This window comes from Triturus cristatus, chromosome 1_1 (genome assembly GCF_964204655.1).
Source record: "Triturus cristatus chromosome 1_1, aTriCri1.1, whole genome shotgun sequence".
Lineage (NCBI taxonomy): Eukaryota > Metazoa > Chordata > Amphibia > Caudata > Salamandridae > Triturus > Triturus cristatus.
In genome coordinates this window covers 11,741,107-11,759,333 of record NC_140579.1, presented here as the reverse complement: position 1 = coordinate 11,759,333, position 18,227 = coordinate 11,741,107, and the positions used below count along the sequence as shown (strand labels likewise).

Sequence of the window (18,227 nt, the reverse complement as noted above, 5' to 3'; positions counted from 1 at the left end):
GATGAAACTCTGTTCTAGTAGGGAAAAATGTAGGGAGCCGGGCACCTGACTCTGGTTTGGAGTGGCATAGAACTCTATTTGGAAGCCCTGCACTGTTTGTAAAACCCAGGGGTCGAACGTAATCTCTTGCCACCTGTGAAGGAACAACGCAATATGACCTCCCACCATGCAATCTGTGGTATTCAAAATCTTTACCTGAATAGGAGCCATCTCCAGCTGAATTTTGCTGCCCTCTGTAGACTCCTCTGTGGCCACGACCTCGTCCTCCCCGATTGCGGGAGGGGTAAAACTGCGGTTTCTGACCACCTCTGCCTCTTTGCTCGGCACCTCGGGAGGTCTGGTTATAACCTCGGCCGAACCCTCAACCTCTGGAGCGTCCGGCCCTATCAAAAACACCAGTGTGGAAGACCTTCTTGATGTTTGCCTGCGCCTTATCTAGTGCCGAAAACGTGGCCACGTATTTGCCCATTTCTTTGACGAATTTGTCGCCAAACAGCATGCCATTGGCAAGGGAACCCGGTTCAGTCGTGGCCATCTCTGCCAGTTGAGAGTCAATGCGTATTAAGAAGGATCGCCTCCTTTCCGTTGAAAGCGCCACATTGGCATTACCCAAAAAACACAGGGCCCGTTGAGCCCACTCCATAACATCCGATGTGTCCAACGGAACGTTTTGGTTCTTGGCGTTGACCGCCGCATCCAATATTTTGGTAAGGGGGCCCGAAACATCCAACAGTTTATGTTGGCACCCCCGCCAGGCTCTATCCAAACCCTTTTTAGGGTCCTTCGCGAACTTTCGCATAAACGTAGCCATGTTCGGATCCAACTCTGGCGTATCTGCCACCTTGCCAGTCAAAGAGGGTCTCGGGCATTCCGATCGTAAGGTGGCGCGCACCTCTTTCTCAAAACCCTGTCGCAGGTTTACACCCACATAATGTGCCACCTCCGGACAAGGTACCCACTCAGTGGACCGAGGGTGTATAAGGCTCTGGGGATCAAATAATAGATTTTTGGGAGCCTGGCTGTCATCTGCCTTATAAGCAGTATGTTTCGGCTTTTTTGCTTTCTTTTTTGGCATCACCGACTCCACCTCCGAGCCAGAGGTATCTGCAGTAGACGGAAAAGATTCGTGTCAAGAATTCCTGTCATGCGAGGGGAAGAAAACGGTAACCAGCGAAAACGGACTACATCTCCCAGGATGCTTAGCGGTTGAGAGGTTATGTAAACAGGAGAGCTGTTACATAACTCCAGGAAAACACGCCCTTATGTAAACAGGAGAGCTGTTACATAACTCCAGGAAAACACGCCCTTATGTAAACAGGAGAGCTGTTACATAACTCCAGGAAAACACGCCCTTATGTAAACAGGAGAGCTGTTACATAACTCCAGGAAAACACGCCCTTATGTAAACAGGAGAGCTGTTACATAACTCAAGGAAAACACGCCCTTATGTAAACAGGAGAGCTGTTACATAACTCAAGGAAAGCACGCCCTTATGTAAACAGGAGAGCTGTTACATAACTCAAGGAAAACACGCCCTATAAAGGGAGGAACCGGGAGGTACAATGCTGTCGGATATTGTGTTTACACCGACGTACCTGCTTCGTGAAGAGCAGTGTTCCGGAGAGGTGCTCCAGTAAGGCAAGAACGGAGGTAGGTCGAGTCGTTACTCCCTGGGCCGTGTCTTGCCCCATCGTCACCTGTGAAGGACCCGGAAGCTCTACCGGTCAACCATTGAGCTTCGCTTTTTGACTCGGCTGAGTCAAAGCGCAGTGGCGCTTTTGCTGGTTGGAGTCGTAACTCCCAGCCAGACCAGAGATACAGGGACTGCCAGCTGTAACGCACACCAGGAGGTGTTTGCCGCGTTACAGACTCGGAAGTCCACAGGATCGATCGAGCGGCTGCTCTCGGTTCAGTCTTCTTGCTATTTGATTGGGGTATCGGTGACGCATCATCAGGAGGTGACTCCGCGTCCCGGTGCAGTCTGAGGAAGAGGTTGAGCGGCTGCTCCCTTCAGGTAGAGACCCCGGCTGGGTGTTTCCCTGACTCCTCGATTCTCCCCAACACTCTTCGTGCCCCTCACAGCCTACCGATTGGCATTGTCGGCCATTTCATTACTGCCCTCTGTTGGCATACGCCGGGATCGGCGTATATGCAGAGGACGGTTAGGACCATCCGTGCGGTGGGCTGGTAACGTACTTAGCCTGGAGGATTCCAGTGACTATAACTTTTGTTTATCTTTGTATTATTTTTGCCTTCATTAAAATAACTAACCCTTCACAAGTGGTTGCGTCCTCATTATCGTGTCTGTTAAACGATCCTGAGGCGTTCAGGGCGTTACAATTCGTCAGAGGTATATGAAGCCATGGAGCCATGGTCTTTCATGACATTTCTGGCCATGCGCTCCAAAACTCGGGCAGAAGACTGCGAACTCTCCGCGCCACTATGATGAGTTTTCATATTCCTCTTGCCATAATTGTGAAGAGGCTTAGTAAAAGGCTTCAGAGCTTTAATCAAGGCTTTGTTAACTGAACCCTGGACGTGGGTATCCAGGGCTTCAACCAAATTCTCCTCCAATTGTTCAGGCTCCTCATATTCCACATATTCTTCACACTCTACCCACTGATTATCCTCTTCGGCGTAGTACGCCATTGCTTCAAGCAGAGAGGTCTGGAGGAGATTCAAGGGGGGGAGCAGCCCAGGGGTCTGTCAGAACTTATCCCTAACTACTTCACAGAGATGAAACACAAGCTAAAGTTCTGAAAACACAGTGTTCAAGGTGGAAGGAGTAACCCCTTATCAGCTCCCCTAGAGACAAGCTCTATTCCGGCAACACGCTCCGGTAAGCGTTACTTTATGAGGCCAGAGATTTATGCAGTCTCTGAACGTTATGCGCGAAGGGCCGTTCACTCGTAATGAGAGAAAAACGGCTCTTCGCGCACACGCACAGCGTCCGGGGCAACAACGCGACCGCTCTCTGTGCACGAGCGTGTCGTGTCTGCCTCCTCCTGCTCCACCGCCCCCTAGCGACACTCGCGTAACCACAACAAACGCCCGAGCGCGGGCTGTCACTGTGCATATTCCCCTGAGGGACCGGAGCTAAGAAATACCGCGGAATTCCTTACAATGTACGCGCAATGAAACTATCAGCATGACAAACGCTAATACAATCCTGAATACACTCGCTAATACCATCGGTAATACAATCGATAAAATAACTTCCCCACAATCTTTACCACATAAGATAAAAGTAATGGAAAAGCACTTATCTGCTGCTGCAGCAGCAAAGAAAGAGGAAGTTCAGACGTTATCGGACACTCTTATGTTGTGGACTGTGTTGTGATTGGTACATATACAGGAAGGGGGTAGTCCTTCCGGGTTCATGCCAGTTGAAAGTTGTTTATTGGCTGCTGTGTATGTCAGTAAAGAATAGAGAAGCATATTCGGAGCCTCCGTGGACTGACATAGAATGGTGAAGGGGAGGCGGAAAGAATGAGAAGTCACTTACCTGAAACCGGTCCCCCGTTGGCTGCCTCTCAACGCCCGGAGCTCAAAATAGAAAGAGGACAGCGTAAGAAAGAAAGAAAGGACTACAGAAGGGAAGAAAGAAACAAAGGACTACAGAAGGAAAGAAAGAAACAAAGGACTACAGAAGGGAAGAAAGAAACAAAGGACTACAGACGGAAGCACAGGGGAGGAAACGGAAGACGGGGCCACAAACATTACACAAAATGGATTTTGGTTTTGAATTAAACGCGGGTGGAGGAGAGTGAAAAGGTGGATGAGAGTGATTGACCAAGGAGTCGAAGGAAACCTACTCGAAGTCAGAACTTCTCTGAGGTGGGGAGATCCCGATGACGAAGTAAGGGAGAGTTGACCCGGACGCGAAGGGAGAGGATGCTGCATTATGACTATAGATGCCGCCTTTGGAATTGTGGAACCAGGTTCCTGTTTTGGCGCTGGCGCAGCATCCTGTGATTCTGGGCAAATCACATTTTGACTCCTATTGTCTGAAAAATGATGTAACCATTTGTAACGTAACTGCTGCTCCTGTAAACCGTCTATTGTCCCGGTCATTACGTTTGAGCCGGCTTCTGCCAGGAGAGAATAAGAGGAATGAATGAGACATAACTCGAAAGTCAAAATCAACAAAGTTAAAGTTATTGCACATTTACCAGCATTCAAGTAGCAAGCAAGAGACGTATAGGGTGCATGGGCAGAGTTATAAATATGTGACATAGCTAACAAGTCCGGGAGTGGTGCGCGCACGTGCGCTCTCTAAAAGGAATTTAAACAAGTTAAACACAAGCGCGCGCGGGGTAGGGGAGGAGATTCACGCACGCGCTGTAAGGCTTAATGAGCCATTACAGAAAGCCAGATGGCAGCTGTGCACGTCGCGCGTGCCTGTGCGCATAACAGCAAGCTGGTGCTTTGAGTACCTCTGGACACCTGCGACATGCCCCAGCGTATAAACATTTAGAGGCGTTTTTGCATGCATTGATTGTACATAGCAAAAATTTGCAAATTGTAATTGCATTTATATAGCGCTTACTACCCCTGATGAGGCATTAAAGTGCTTTTTCCGAAAGTAGCACGCTACTCGGGAACCTAAAAAGGATTAGTGGGGAATTAGTATAGGGGAATATGAAATTAATTTTAGCGGTGGACATGTGAGTTTATTTGTGTTGAAAAAGGATAAAGGAGGGCTAGAAAAGGGAAGGGTTTGCATTTATATAGGCTTGCTTCCCCTGAAGAGGTGTTGAAGCGCTTTTCAGCAGGTAGCACGGTACTCCGGAACCCAAACAGGATTAGTGGGGAATTAGAATAGGGAAATATGAAATTAATGTGATCGGTGGACGTGTTGGTCTGTTATTTGTATTAAAAAGGTTAGTGGAGGGATAGAAGATGGAAGGGTCTAGAAAAGTTTGATTTTTTGGGAAACTCATAGCAATAGGAGAGGGTTTGGCCTGAGTAAAGGGGAGATGGAGGGGAAGAGTCAGGGGGAAGGGCTTAGGAAGGCTTGTTTGGGAGATCTGAATAGTAAAAGAGGTTTGAGATAATGCAAGGCGGAGTAGAGGGGGGAAGGTCTAGAAAGGGTTATTTTGGGGATCATAGTAGTAGAATGGGGTTTCAGATGAGTGAGAGGGTAGGAGATGTATTGAGAGAGGTATAGAGTGAGAAATAGGGTAGTTCATTGGCAAGAGTAGTAGAATGAGGTTTGAGATAAGTCAGAGTGGAGGTAGAGGATATATTGAGAGAGGTATAGGGTGAGCTATAGGGTAGTGCATTGGCAATACTGAGTTAGAAGCAAAGTAATAAATATAAAGATACATAAGTACATGGAAGGTATATATGTGTAAGGAAGGTAATATATGTAGATTTAAGTTGTATTTAATAAACTCAGACTTTCAAGTGTTGCTGTACTTTAAGTTAATGTATTTGTTTTTATTATTATTTTTTTTAATTCAATATTGAAGTAAGTGTAGATAAATAGTTATGATCTAAGATGTACTTATTTATGCAGTCACCCTTACATTTGAGCCCGTTCGAGAACGGAAGAGACCAGACCGGGCCCCCCTTTACCACCCTCCACATCCTAGTAAGTGTTAACTGTGGTAGTTTTGTGTAAGTGATATATGGCGACACGGGAGCTAAGGAGTAAGGCTGTGGGGTCTAGAGGACATTTAACTGGAACATTAGATAATTTTATCACACGGGCAAATTCGGTTATTGACCAAGGGATAACCCTTATGGAGGGCAGGGTCTCACGGCTCCTCTTTGGGCAACCTGGCTAACGCACGGACACCGAATCGTGATGACCCCAGCATCACAAACGATGTGACTGTGACCTTACCCATCCTGTCCCCTTCTCAGGAGGTTGTGCAGACCTTGTTTGCTATGAGCCCTCACACAATACCTGCTCTGGCAAGCCCTGATGCTCGGGCTCTGAACAAGGCCAATCTAACAGAAAAATCATCAGTTCGCCTCTGCAGAGAAAGTCGCGAGGGTGCTAAACCCAAGAAACACTGTGCAGTTGTCTCCGGTGCTACTAGAAAGTTTAAATCTGCAAAGGGACAGAGTGTTATTGTGTCTATAAATGATCCTAAGGGGTGTACTACTTTAAATGACTCGCTTAGTTATTGTCCTCCAGAACTGATGACTATGGACCGAGGACAATCTGATAAGGTTCAGCACAGAGACGTTATTGGGTTGATAGAGGATCCCACATTAACCAAGTTGGATGCTCTTCTAAAAACCACGCTCGCCCCGCTAGTAGAAAGGCTCGGGCGCATGGAACAGCAGCTTTCTAGGCTCGAGCAGTATTTGGGGGATAACTTATATAACGCAAGGCCATATGGGCCAAATCAGGCCACTGCTCAAGCTAACCGTGACACAACTGGGATTCCAGATCAAAACATCACAGCCTCTATAGGTCCCGCTTGCTCAAAGGGTAATAATGTTCACCAATTTAGCTTACCTATTGCCACTTCTGGAGACAAGGCCACTCTGAGCAAGGCGGAGACTGACCTTGTTCCCCATCCATCAGGCAGCACTCAGCCTTCTATGGCTGAGCTCCCGCTGAGGGAAGTTAGGATTGATCTTCCACCGGAAACCAGTCCGTATTTAGTAGTTATGACTGGTATTCCTGAAATCAGTAATGCAGCCCAGGAATCGTACCAGTCTTTGAAAAACAAAGTGTCTCACTGGCTTAATACCAATAGACCCTTACCGAGGCATATTACCAGTGAGATACTAATGGTGCGTAGGCTTTCCTGGGTGGGTTGTTCATCTAAAACCCTGAAAGGGGACTGTGTGCTAGTGAATTTTAGGAACCCATGTACAGCAGACTATGTTTGTAACTGGGAACACAACTTTAATGGGTCCACAATCCAAACACTTCCCCTATCATTCTTCTACCCCCCAGTTAAATGCCCAGACCATGAAAGTGATTGGTCATTTGTGAAACACCACAGCAGGGGGGGATGGGGAGGGGTTATAATGCTCAGACAGTCCCCCAGAAATATCTACTTACACACAACAGATTCAGTGGTCTCGAGTGTGTGGACTGACTGCAGTTGGATGATGATAGCCTGTTGTCTTGTCCCCATCCTAGGATTGTAGATGCGTTAGTGGGTGGTGAGAATGTGACCTGTGCCAATTCATACTGTCCCATTCCAGTACCCCATAGTGGGATAAAAAGCCCTTACCAGCCGGAGGGGAGTAAAGGTCAAGAAAGTGTAGTGAAGGACCCACCAGCAAGTACAGCACACCATACTGGGATAAAGGCCCCCAAACAGCCAAGGGGTAACGATGTCGAGGTAAGCGTAGTGAAGGAACTCCCAGAAAGCTTCTCATACGTACCTGATATCAGCGGTGTAAAAAGGGATTGTGTTCCGTTTCCTAGAGGGGCTACTACCCCAAAGGAGATGACCATACTCTCTTGGAATCTTGCGGGCCTAGCTAACAAATTAAATTGTACGGAATGGGGTTGTTTAGTGGACCATATTGACATCTGCATATTCCAAGAAACGTGGGCCAGAGAGGAATACCCTAGAGAGGGGTTTGCCACTTTCTATGTACCAGCAAGATGGGGCGGGAAAGGCCAACCATCCGGGGCCTTGCTATTTGGGTAGCCCTGAACTTGGGGTGTTTGGCAGAGATTGTAGTTACAAATTCCAATGATCTCCAATGCTTAGTTTTAAAATGGCCAAGTTGTTTTAGATTGGCAATTGTGAACGTCTACTCTCGTCCTGTGCGGTTGGCATGTGAATCATCTACTATAGAGGAGTTATCCCACTTCCTAACTGAAATGGCCTGTGATTCTAACATTGTGGTAGCTGGTGACGTGAATTGCCACTTTGAGCCACTCACGGGAATGAACGAGGGTGCGCTCATGGACGAAGAGGATTATTGGGCAATCCCATCTTGCCAATCACCGTCCCCCAAAATATGGTCCCCTCTGGCAAATCAGATCTTGGCCCTGACCTTGAACAACTCCTTGAGAGCCTGCAATGGGCGCACCCCGTCCGATACTCCTTCAAAGTGTACCTATAATAAAAGGGGACAAGAGTCTCGCCTAGACTACATCATGGTTGAGACCAAGTTATGGTCTAAGGTCATCGACTTTAGGGTAATTCCTAGAGTTGAGAGTGACCACAATGCTCTCTGCCTGGAAATGGTACTACCAGGTCCTGTGGGCTCCCCATCACCGGAGTCGGATAACTTGGGTGAAGGACTGTTGCTCTCTAACAATAGACGAAGAGTAAAATGGGCTAAAATTATAGATTCCCATGACGGAATAGCCAAACTCTACAATATAGTACTGCCCAGACTCCTACAGATTGAAAGTCTGCACATATGTGGTGCACAGGTACTTTGGCACATGTAACATTTTAAATAATTCTCAATTAAAATGCTCCATTTACGCAAGGGGGCGTTTCATGCTCACTACCACCATGGAAACTTATTAACTCTTGCCTTTGTGTTTCTAAGATAAGCAACTATTTGCAAGGGGTATATGAACACCCAGAATCAGTATTTAGAGCCTGGTGATCTACCTTTCCAAGGTTCCCGACACAGGCGGGCCTACAATCATGCGGTTTTCCCTAAACTTGTAAATAAGGCAAGCAATTTTGCCACCAAGGAGAAATGTCTGTTGTTAGCACTAACACTGGGCGCAGTTCGCAAACTACGCGAGCGTAGCGTAGTGCTTTGCCCAGGCTTAGTTAGCACACTGTATGATACAAAATTGCACCCATCTGGATCCTGAGAATTGCAAATTACGTTTCAAAGTGCAGTTCTGCTTCAGGGCTTGCGCCCCATGGTAGCCCCCAAACTCACATCCAGTCACGTGCGCAAAGGTACTGTTCAAATGTGTATCCCATATACATCATCTCATCGTGGTCAGCGGTGCGCTCCTCGCGCTGCGCCGCGCTTGCTCCGTCTCCACCTCACTGATGAGGTAGGTGCCCCTGAAGAGTGTGGCGGCTAGCAGCCAGCCCTCCTGGTTTTCATAAGGGGTGGTCATCAGCTTGGTCAGGTGTCCTCGCCAGGTGACAAAGTCTCGGTTCCAACAGCTGGAAGGGAAACAATTGTCCAGTGTTAATTCTACTTAAAGGGGCTTTAGTTTGCCACTCTGCTCTCTGTTCCTATGGACAGACACGCCCACCAGGCCGACACCTGGATCTCAGGTGACTGTCAACCACTCGGAAACATGAGAATTGTTCCTGATACGGACTGGCTTGCTTCTGTCTCCTCCAAGACGAGACCACCTCACCTCAAATGTTCCCCATCTTGTATGCGGTGCCCTCAGCCTCTGAGCCCAGCTGTCACCAGCCCATGTCCCCAACGCCCGCAGCACGCAAACCTGTTTTCTGTGGTATGTACCTTGGCATGAAAAGTGCCTGCAGGCGGGGACACTGTGATTAGATGTTGGGTTGTTCCTGCACATCCATTTTAAGCAAACTTTCCTTCCCAACATTTTTTTTTGATATGGTATACTGGTTTCAAAAATCACAGGCGCTTTCGGAGTCATGCACGGTTCTTTTAGAGCGACGTCAGCATTTTTTATAGCACAATTAAATAATTGACTTTGCCCATCATCTGTTTTATTGCTCTCCTGTCACACCGGAAGTAACAAAAGGTAGAAAGAGCAGAATTACCAATAATGTGTAACCACCGTTGCAACACCAATGGTGCAGCGTTAACATAAGAAAGACCGTAAATCCCCTAAAAGCAGCAGTAATCTCTCCATACATGTTCTTATATCCCCACGTGCGTGTGCCCTCTAAAACTGTTTACCAATCTGCGCCTGGCTGTAGCCAGCAACTGTGTGTGTTGCCAAGGTTTGGGTCGCAGAGGTTTACGAGCCGGAAAAGGTTTCTGAAACTGTGAAATGGATTTTGTACAAGTGATTCAAAGTCTGTCATTTACTGACTCTCGGGGTTCGCAACCACTGCATTGCTAAATACACGCGGACCTTCGCCCCAATATAAAAAAAAAAGATCCGCAAATCCTCACATGGAACGCTTACCTTGAAGCTTTAGGGAGGCCAAGCACATGTATTTGGCAATGTCACTTTACACATGACTTACCTCCAAACACCTCTCATAGCTGCTAAGCAAACACAGAGTCGGTTTGCCCTGTTTTGATGTAGTTTGGTAACAAAGCTCGGGTAATCAAAAAAAACGACAAAATAAGAAGGAATGCACCCCATTTGTCACACAATCAATGCTCAGATTCGTCACTACAGGTTTTCCACGTGTGTGCTGTTGTGTCGCGTGCCGGCACGGGGACGAGGCCTGCGCTGACACACGAGGGGTGGCACAGGCAGCTGTCAGTAGGCTTTGCTCGGGGAGTAAATACGCTGGAGCCAGTTGGTGGGGACTACTGGTCTCCCCGACTGCCCTCTTCAGGAATGCCGGCTGCGCGCTCACTTGTTCCTCCATCCTTCAGGAGTTCCTAAAATGAGGCCTGTGTGGAAAGCAAATGGGAGCTTGAACCAAGAGTGTCCATTATTCATTGAGGGCCATATGCATCAACACATTTCCCCATAGACACAAAATGGGCAAAACCCTTTGATGCATCTGGCCCTTCATGTTGAAAGGACAAAGACTCCTTTACTTCCAGCCTATGTGTCCCAGTCTTAACACGTTTGAATCAAAGTACAATGGGGCTCATTTATGAGCCCCTGCGTCACTTTTGCGCCGCCGGTGCGCCACTTTTTGTGACGCACCAGTGGCGTAAAACATGTGCCATGTTGCGCCATATTTACAAAGTGACGCATCTAGGTAGATGCGTCACTTTGTAAACCCCTGCGCCACATTATACCTGCGCCAGGTATAATGTATGCAAGGGGGGCGTTTTGACGCAACAAAGGGTCGTAGAAGTGACGCAGTGAAATCTACGAGATTTCACTGCGCCACTTCTAGGGTGCAAATGCGTCAATTTCTTGCGCCTGCCTCAAGGCAGGCGTAAGACTGACGCAGACCCTTTCACATGGGGCTTGCCCCATGTGAAAGGACACATTGCTGGAGTTGCGTCACTTTTGTGACACATTCCAGCGATGCGTCACTTTTGCGCCTACAGATACGTCAGAAATACTGACGTATCTGTGACTCCTTGCGACATGATGCGTCATACTGTAAATATGACGCATCACTGGAGTCGCAGGGAGGGCGCAGTGAAAAGTGGCGCATCACTGTTTTCACGCAGTGATGCGTCACTTTTCATAAATGAGGCCCAATGTGTGCTCTTTCCAGGAAGACTCAAGGTGCATGCAGTCCTATTCTTGGCAGGATGATTTAGGTCCCTCTGGCTGGACGGTCGAATGCTCTCCATTCGTCCTCCTACCAGGGCATGGATCCCGTCCGATCCATCCTTCTGGCTGGGCTGCTGCTCTCTCCTCCGCTCTCCTGCTAGCAAGTTAATCAGTCGCTGCTACTTTCCTTCTCTCTTCGGGGTAGTCAATGGCTATCGATCAGTACTCATGGATGTTTGGTTGTTTTCTATTTATCCACTTAAATGGATGACTGGTCCCCACCTATGTTTTTATTCTCCTGACTGAGCGATCCATCACCGCCCATTTATGCGTGTGGCTGGATTGCCGATCATTTCCTCTGACCCACCTTCCTGTGTGATCAGTTGCTTTATGCAAACCTCCTGAATAATTATTTGCTCCCTGTGTATTTTCCTGGCATTGTGATCAACGCCACACATCAGCCTGGAGGAGTCTATCCTTCCATTTTCATCCTACTGACTGACTGATCGATCACTCACTATTGTCTAAAATGCATGAATGATCAGTCCTTAATGTAATCAATTCATCTCTAGCCATGAGACTGATTGGTCCTTGTGTAGCCTCCTGCTTGTGTGATCAATCGCTTCCCCTTTAACCGCTTGGTCAGTTAAAGGATTACTTCCACTAACCATCTGGATGGGTGATCTATTAGTATTGATCCACCTAGATCAGTGCTTTCCTATTTAGCATTTTAGCTGCAATCAACTTGGATTTGTGATTGTTTGCTCCCTTCAATTGGTGGAGAAGTGTGGCTCAATCATTGGAGCGGCAGACCCTAATGCAGAGGTCTAGCCCGGGACCAGGGTTCAATTCCCCACCTCGGCGGGTCTTGGGCTAAAAAATTCCACGGACCTGATAAATTCTCGCCTCGGTGCCTATTCTAATCATGGAGTCCTCTGCAACTCTGGGCAATAGCTTGCTTAATCTCCACAACGGCCCTCACAACGCTAAGGATGCCTGGCCTCCACCTTGGGGGTGCCCAGGAGTGGACGCCTCACAGGGAAAGCCAGGATTGGTTCCACAGCGGTATTCGTACAAGCGCCTTGAGACCCTTGCGGGTGAGTAGTGCGCTATACAAGTATCAAATTTACATTTAAATTTACATTCAATTCTGGATAATTGCCCTCCTTCAAAACGGATCCCTCGCCCACAAAAGACCGCATAATTCTCCACTGCGTCATCAATAAGTCCTCGTTCCTCCTCCTGATTGTTTGATCAATCACACCCAATTATCATTCCAGCTGACTGATGGATCGCTCCCTATTACCTGATTTTCTCTGTGAACAAAATTTCACTAGTTACCCTACTAGACGGGGGGTTCATTGCTCTCTATTATCCTGGCCTAGTGACTGATCACTATTGATCCTTCTGGAAGGATTACCTTTATGCCATATCTAATCACTCACTTGTTATCTTCCTGTTCAGATACGTCATTGGTCCATACAAACCTTGGCTGGGTAACCCATCACTTCCTATTTACCCTCCTAGATGGTAACTGTTAACCCCATCTATCCTCCTGGGTGGATGGCAGGTTATTTATAATCCGCCATTTAGTTCTTGCACTATCCTTCATTCTGCAAAAGATTCCCAGATGCATGAAAAAAGGCTTTGATGACTTACGGCCCTAACCAGGTGATCAATCACACTCAATAAATCCTCTTGTGTGGATAATCAATCTTCGCCTTCTTTATTATTTCTAGATGGGCATCCCATTTATCCTTCTAGCTGGATAATCAATTGTTCTTCAGCCACCCACATGACTGGATGATAAATTGCTTTCTACAAAGTTCAGTCGCTCCCCTTGTATCCTTTATTCCTGCATGATCAACCAACCTCCACCCGGCAAGGGGACTGGTACATTTATTCCGCTGGGTGAGAGAACGACGCCCCTTGCCAAGTCTTTAATCACTCTCTAGAATTCTCCTGATGGGATGCGCTGTCGCTATTTACCTTCATTAGTGCATGAATAAATAGCTCTCAATTTATCAACGAGGCTGGGTTGATGGGATATTACTCCTAGCACACTTCCTTCTCTGGAGGATCTATCACTTCCTGTTTAGTATCGCTAGCTCCGTAATTGGTCATTCTCTGTTTTTGCAACATGGCTTAGTGACCGATCAAGCCCTATGACTTTTCTAGTTGAGTGACTGAGAACTTCTTGCTGGGAGACAAACAGAGCTCCCACTGGACCCCAAGGTTTCACCAGTTCCAATTGTTACTATCTATGTGTTCACAAAGGAACGTATATCTAATTAAAGCATTATTATGACACTCAGCAGTACATGCCACTAACAATCACTTTCCAAACATTAATTTAACGGGCAACAGGCACACCCACCAACTGACTAACCATGTAAGCTATTTGGTACAACCCTAGAGCGTCACCCACAAGTCTGCTGACACACCCACCCTACAGGAGACAATTACTTGTGCAAACTGAATCATGCTCTGCTCTGTCCTAGAACTGTTGGCACCATTTGAAAGGTCATCTCTGGGCTAACAACAGTTTTATATAGGCAGCGTGTGCTCTATACAAATGGTAGCTACATAACAGAGTACAGCTGCAAGGTAGACTTTAGGATTAGGGTCCAACCAGGACTTTAAACTGCAATATCACTTGAACTCAAGAGCTAGAAACATGGTTCAACATATTCTGGAATTAGGACCAGCCACAACCAGCGGAACAGAATTGCCATGTCAGTGTTTGAAGCAAAGACCCTTGTTGCCACCTTGGCCGTAGGCTGGGACTGGGCTTCTATGAGGCACCCACGAGAGTCAGCCAGTCCAGGCTCAATCACCATGGAAACCAGGAAGAGTCACAGCAGCTTCACACTCATGGCCATGTGAATCTGTTACCTTTTGTGATCAGACCAGCTGTGCTGCAGTGATCTTGTGTCTTCATGCATGCCCACAGTGAGCGTGCTGCAGTGATCTCGTGTCTTCATGCATGCCCACAGTGAGCGTGCTGCAGTGATCTTGTGTCTTCATGCATGCCCACAGTGAGCGTGCTGCAGTGATCTCGTGCCTTCATGCATGCCCACAGTGAGCGTGCTGCAGTGATCTCGTGTCTTCATGCATGCCCACAGTGAGCTGTGCTGCAGTGATCTTGTGCCTTCATGCATGCCCACAGTGAGCTGTGCTGCAGTGATCTTGTGCCTTCATGCATGCCCACAGTGAGCGTGCTGCAGTGATCTCGTGTCTTCATGCATGCCCACAGTGAGCGTGCTGCAGTGATCTCGTGTCTTCATGCATGCCCACAGCGAGCGTGCTGCAGTGATCTCGTGTCTTCATGCATGCCCACAGCGAGCGTGCTGCAGTGATCTCGTGTCTTCATGCATGCCCACAGTGAGCGTGCTGCAGTGATCTTGTGTCTTCATGCATGCCCACAGCGAGCGTGCTGCAGTGATCTCGTGTCTTCATGCATGCCCACAGTGAGCGTGCTGCAGTGATCTCGTGTCTTCATGCATGCCCACAGCGAGCGTGCTGCAGTGATCTCGTGTCTTCATGCATGCCCACAGTGAGCGTGCTGCAGTGATCTTGTGTCTTCATGCATGCCCACAGCGAGCGTGCTGCAGTGATCTCGTGTCTTCATGCATGCCCACAGCGAGCGTGCTGCAGTGATCTCGTGTCTTCATGCATGCCCACAGTGAGCGTGCTGCAGTGATCTCGTGTCTTCATGCATGCCCACAGCGAGCGTGCTGCAGTGATCTCGTGCCTTCATGCATGCCCACAGCGAGCGTGCTGCAGTGATCTCGTGTCTTCATGCATGCCCACAGCGAGCGTGCTGCAGTGATCTCGTGTCTTCATGCATGCCCACAGCGAGCGTGCTGCAGTGATCTCGTGTCTTCATGCATGCCCACAGTGAGCGTGCTGCAGTGATCTCGTGCCTTCATGCATGCCCACAGTGAGCGTGCTGCAGTGATCTCGTGCCTTCATGCATGCCCACAGTGAGCGTGCTGCAGTGATCTCGTGCCTTCATGCATGCCCACAGTGAGCGTGCTGCAGTGATCTCGTGCCTTCATGCATGCCCACAGTGAGCGTGCTGCAGTGATCTTGTGCCTTCATGCATGCCCACAGTGAGCGTGCTGCAGTGATCTCGTGTCTTCATGCATGCCCACAGTGAGCGTGCTGCAGTGATCTCGTGTCTTCATGCATGCCCACAGTGAGCGTGCTGCAGTGATCTCGTGTCTTCATGCATGCCCACAGTGAGCGTGCTGCAGTGATCTCGTGTCTTCATGCATGCCCACAGTGAGCGTGCTGCAGTGATCTTGTGTCTTCATGCATGCCCACAGTGAGCGTGCTGCAGTGATCTCGTGTCTTCATGCATGCCCACAGCGAGCGTGCTGCAGTGATCTCGTGTCTTCATGCATGCCCACAGTGAGCGTGCTGCAGTGATCTTGTGTCTTCATGCATGCCCACAGTGAGCGTGCTGCAGTGATCTTGTGTCTTCATGCATGCCCACAGTGAGCGTGCTGCAGTGATCTTGTGTCTTCATGCATGCCCACAGTGAGCGTGCTGCAGTGATCTCGTGTCATCATGCATGCCCACAGTGAGCGTGCTGCAGTGATCTTGTGCCTTCATGCATGCCCACAGTGAGCGTGCTGCAGTGATCTTGTGTCTTCATGCATGCCCACAGTGAGCGTGCTGCAGTGATCTTGTGTCTTCATGCATGCCCACAGTGAGCGTGCTGCAGTGATCTCGTGTCTTCATGCATGCCCACAGTGAGCGTGCTGCAGTGATCTTGTGTCTTCATGCATGCCCACAGTGAGCGTGCTGCAGTGATCTTGTGTCTTCATGAATGCCCACAGTGAGCGTGCTGCAGTGATCTCGTGTCTTCATGCATGCCCACAGTGAGCGTGCTGCAGTGATCTCGTGTCTTCATGCATGCCCACAGCGAGTGTGCTGCAGTGATCTCGTGTCTTCATGCATGCCCACAGCGAGCGTGCTGCAGTGATCTCGTGTCTTCATGCATGCCCACAGCGAGCGTGCTGCAGTGATCTCGTGTCTTCATGCATGCCCACAGCGAGCGTGCTGCAGTGATCTCGTGTCTTCATGCATGCCCACAGCGAGCGTGCTGCAGTGATCTCGTGTCTTCATGCATGCCCACAGCGAGCGTGCTGCAGTGATCTCGTGTCTTCATGCATGCCCACAGCGAGCGTGCTGCAGTGATCTCGTGTCTTCATGCATGCCCACAGCGAGCGTGCTGCAGTGATCTCGTGTCTTCATGCATGCCCACAGCGAGCGTGCTGCAGTGATCTCGTGTCTTCATGCATGCCCACAGCGAGCGTGCTGCAGTGATCTCGTGTCTTCATGCATGCCCACAGCGAGCGTGCTGCAGTGATCTCGTGTCTTCATGCATGCCCACAGCGAGCGTGCTGCAGTGATCTCGTGTCTTCATGCATGCCCACAGCGAGCGTGCTGCAGTGATCTCGTGTCTTCATGCATGCCCACAGCGAGCGTGCTGCAGTGATCTCGTGTCTTCATGCATGCCCACAGCGAGCGTGCTGCAGTGATCTCGTGTCTTCATGCATGCCCACAGCGAGCGTGCTGCAGTGATCTCGTGTCTTCATGCATGCCCACAGCGAGCGTGCTGCAGTGATCTCGTGTCTTCATGCATGCCCACAGCGAGCGTGCTGCAGTGATCTCGTGTCTTCATGCATGCCCACAGCGAGCGTGCTGCAGTGATCTCGTGTCTTCATGCATGCCCACAGCGAGCGTGCTGCAGTGATCTCGTGTCTTCATGCATGCCCACAGCGAGCGTGCTGCAGTGATCTCGTGTCTTCCTGCATGCCCACAGCGAGCGTGCTGCAGTGATCTCGTGTCTTCCTGCATGCCCACAGTGAGCGTGCTGCAGTGATCTCGTGTCTTCATGCATGCCCACAGTGAGCGTGCTGCAGTGATCTCGTGTCTTCATGCATGCCCACGGCGAGCGTGCTGCAGTGATCTTGTGTCTTCATGCATGCCCACAGCGAGCGTGCTGCAGTGATCTCGTGCCTTCATGCATGCCCACAGCGAGCGTGCTGCAGTGATCTCGTGCCTTCATGCATGCCCACAGCGAGCGTGCTGCAGTGATCTCGTGCCTTCATGCATGCCCACAGCGAGAGTGCTGCAGTGATCTCGTGTCTTCATGCATGCCCACAGCGAGCGTGCTGCAGTGATCTCGTGTCTTCATGCATGCCCACAGTGAGCGTGCTGCAGTGATCTCGTGCCTTCATGCATGCCCACAGTGAGCGTGCTGCAGTGATCTCGTGTCTTCATGCATGCCCACAGTGAGCGTGCTGCAGTGATCTCGTGTCTTCATGCATGCCCACAGTGAGCGTGCTGCAGTGATCTCGTGTCTTCATGCATGCCCACAGTGAGCGTGCTGCAGTGATCTCGTGCCTTCATGCATGCCCACAGTGAGCGTGCTGCAGTGATCTCGTGTCTTCATGCATGCCCACAGTGAGCGTGCTGCAGTGATCTCGTGTCTTCATGCATGCCCACAGCGAGCGTGCTGCAGTGATCTCGTGTCTTCATGCATGCCCACAGTGAGCGTGCTGCAGTGATCTCGTGTCTTCATGCATGCCCACAGTGAGCGTGCTGCAGTGATCTTGTGCCCACAGTGAGCCAGGGCTTGTGCTGATTTTCCAGAAAATCTTAGGCGCAGTCCAGCTGCTTTTCTTCCACACGTTGCTTCTGGGATCTCAACCTGAGGGAGGACAACCACCACCACGGGTTCTTCCCCTTCTAAATCTTTGCTCTACATTGGTTCGCAGAGCTCATTTGACGTCCAAACAAATAATCAACCACTTAACTGAGAGGACCAGTATTTACCCACACTCTGGGGACATAAAGAGGAAGCCTTGGACATCTAAAGTGATGCAGTCTTCAAAATCCCTCTCTTATCGAAAAGAAATCCAGCGGGTCCTTCTTACCCAGTTTCAGAAGCTGT

General features: G+C 49.3%; 1 protein-coding gene across 1 annotated transcript; it reads right to left on the bottom strand.

Annotated features, from left to right (window-relative positions):
- Window positions 1-361: 361 nt before the first annotated feature.
- LOC146869125 (uncharacterized) lies at window positions 362-1,075 on the bottom strand. The gene has a single exon (XM_085632258.1). It carries the CDS (start codon window positions 1,073-1,075, stop codon window positions 362-364), a length of 714 nt encoding a protein of 237 aa, XP_085488384.1.
- Between the last annotated feature and the right edge of the window lie 17,152 nt (window positions 1,076-18,227).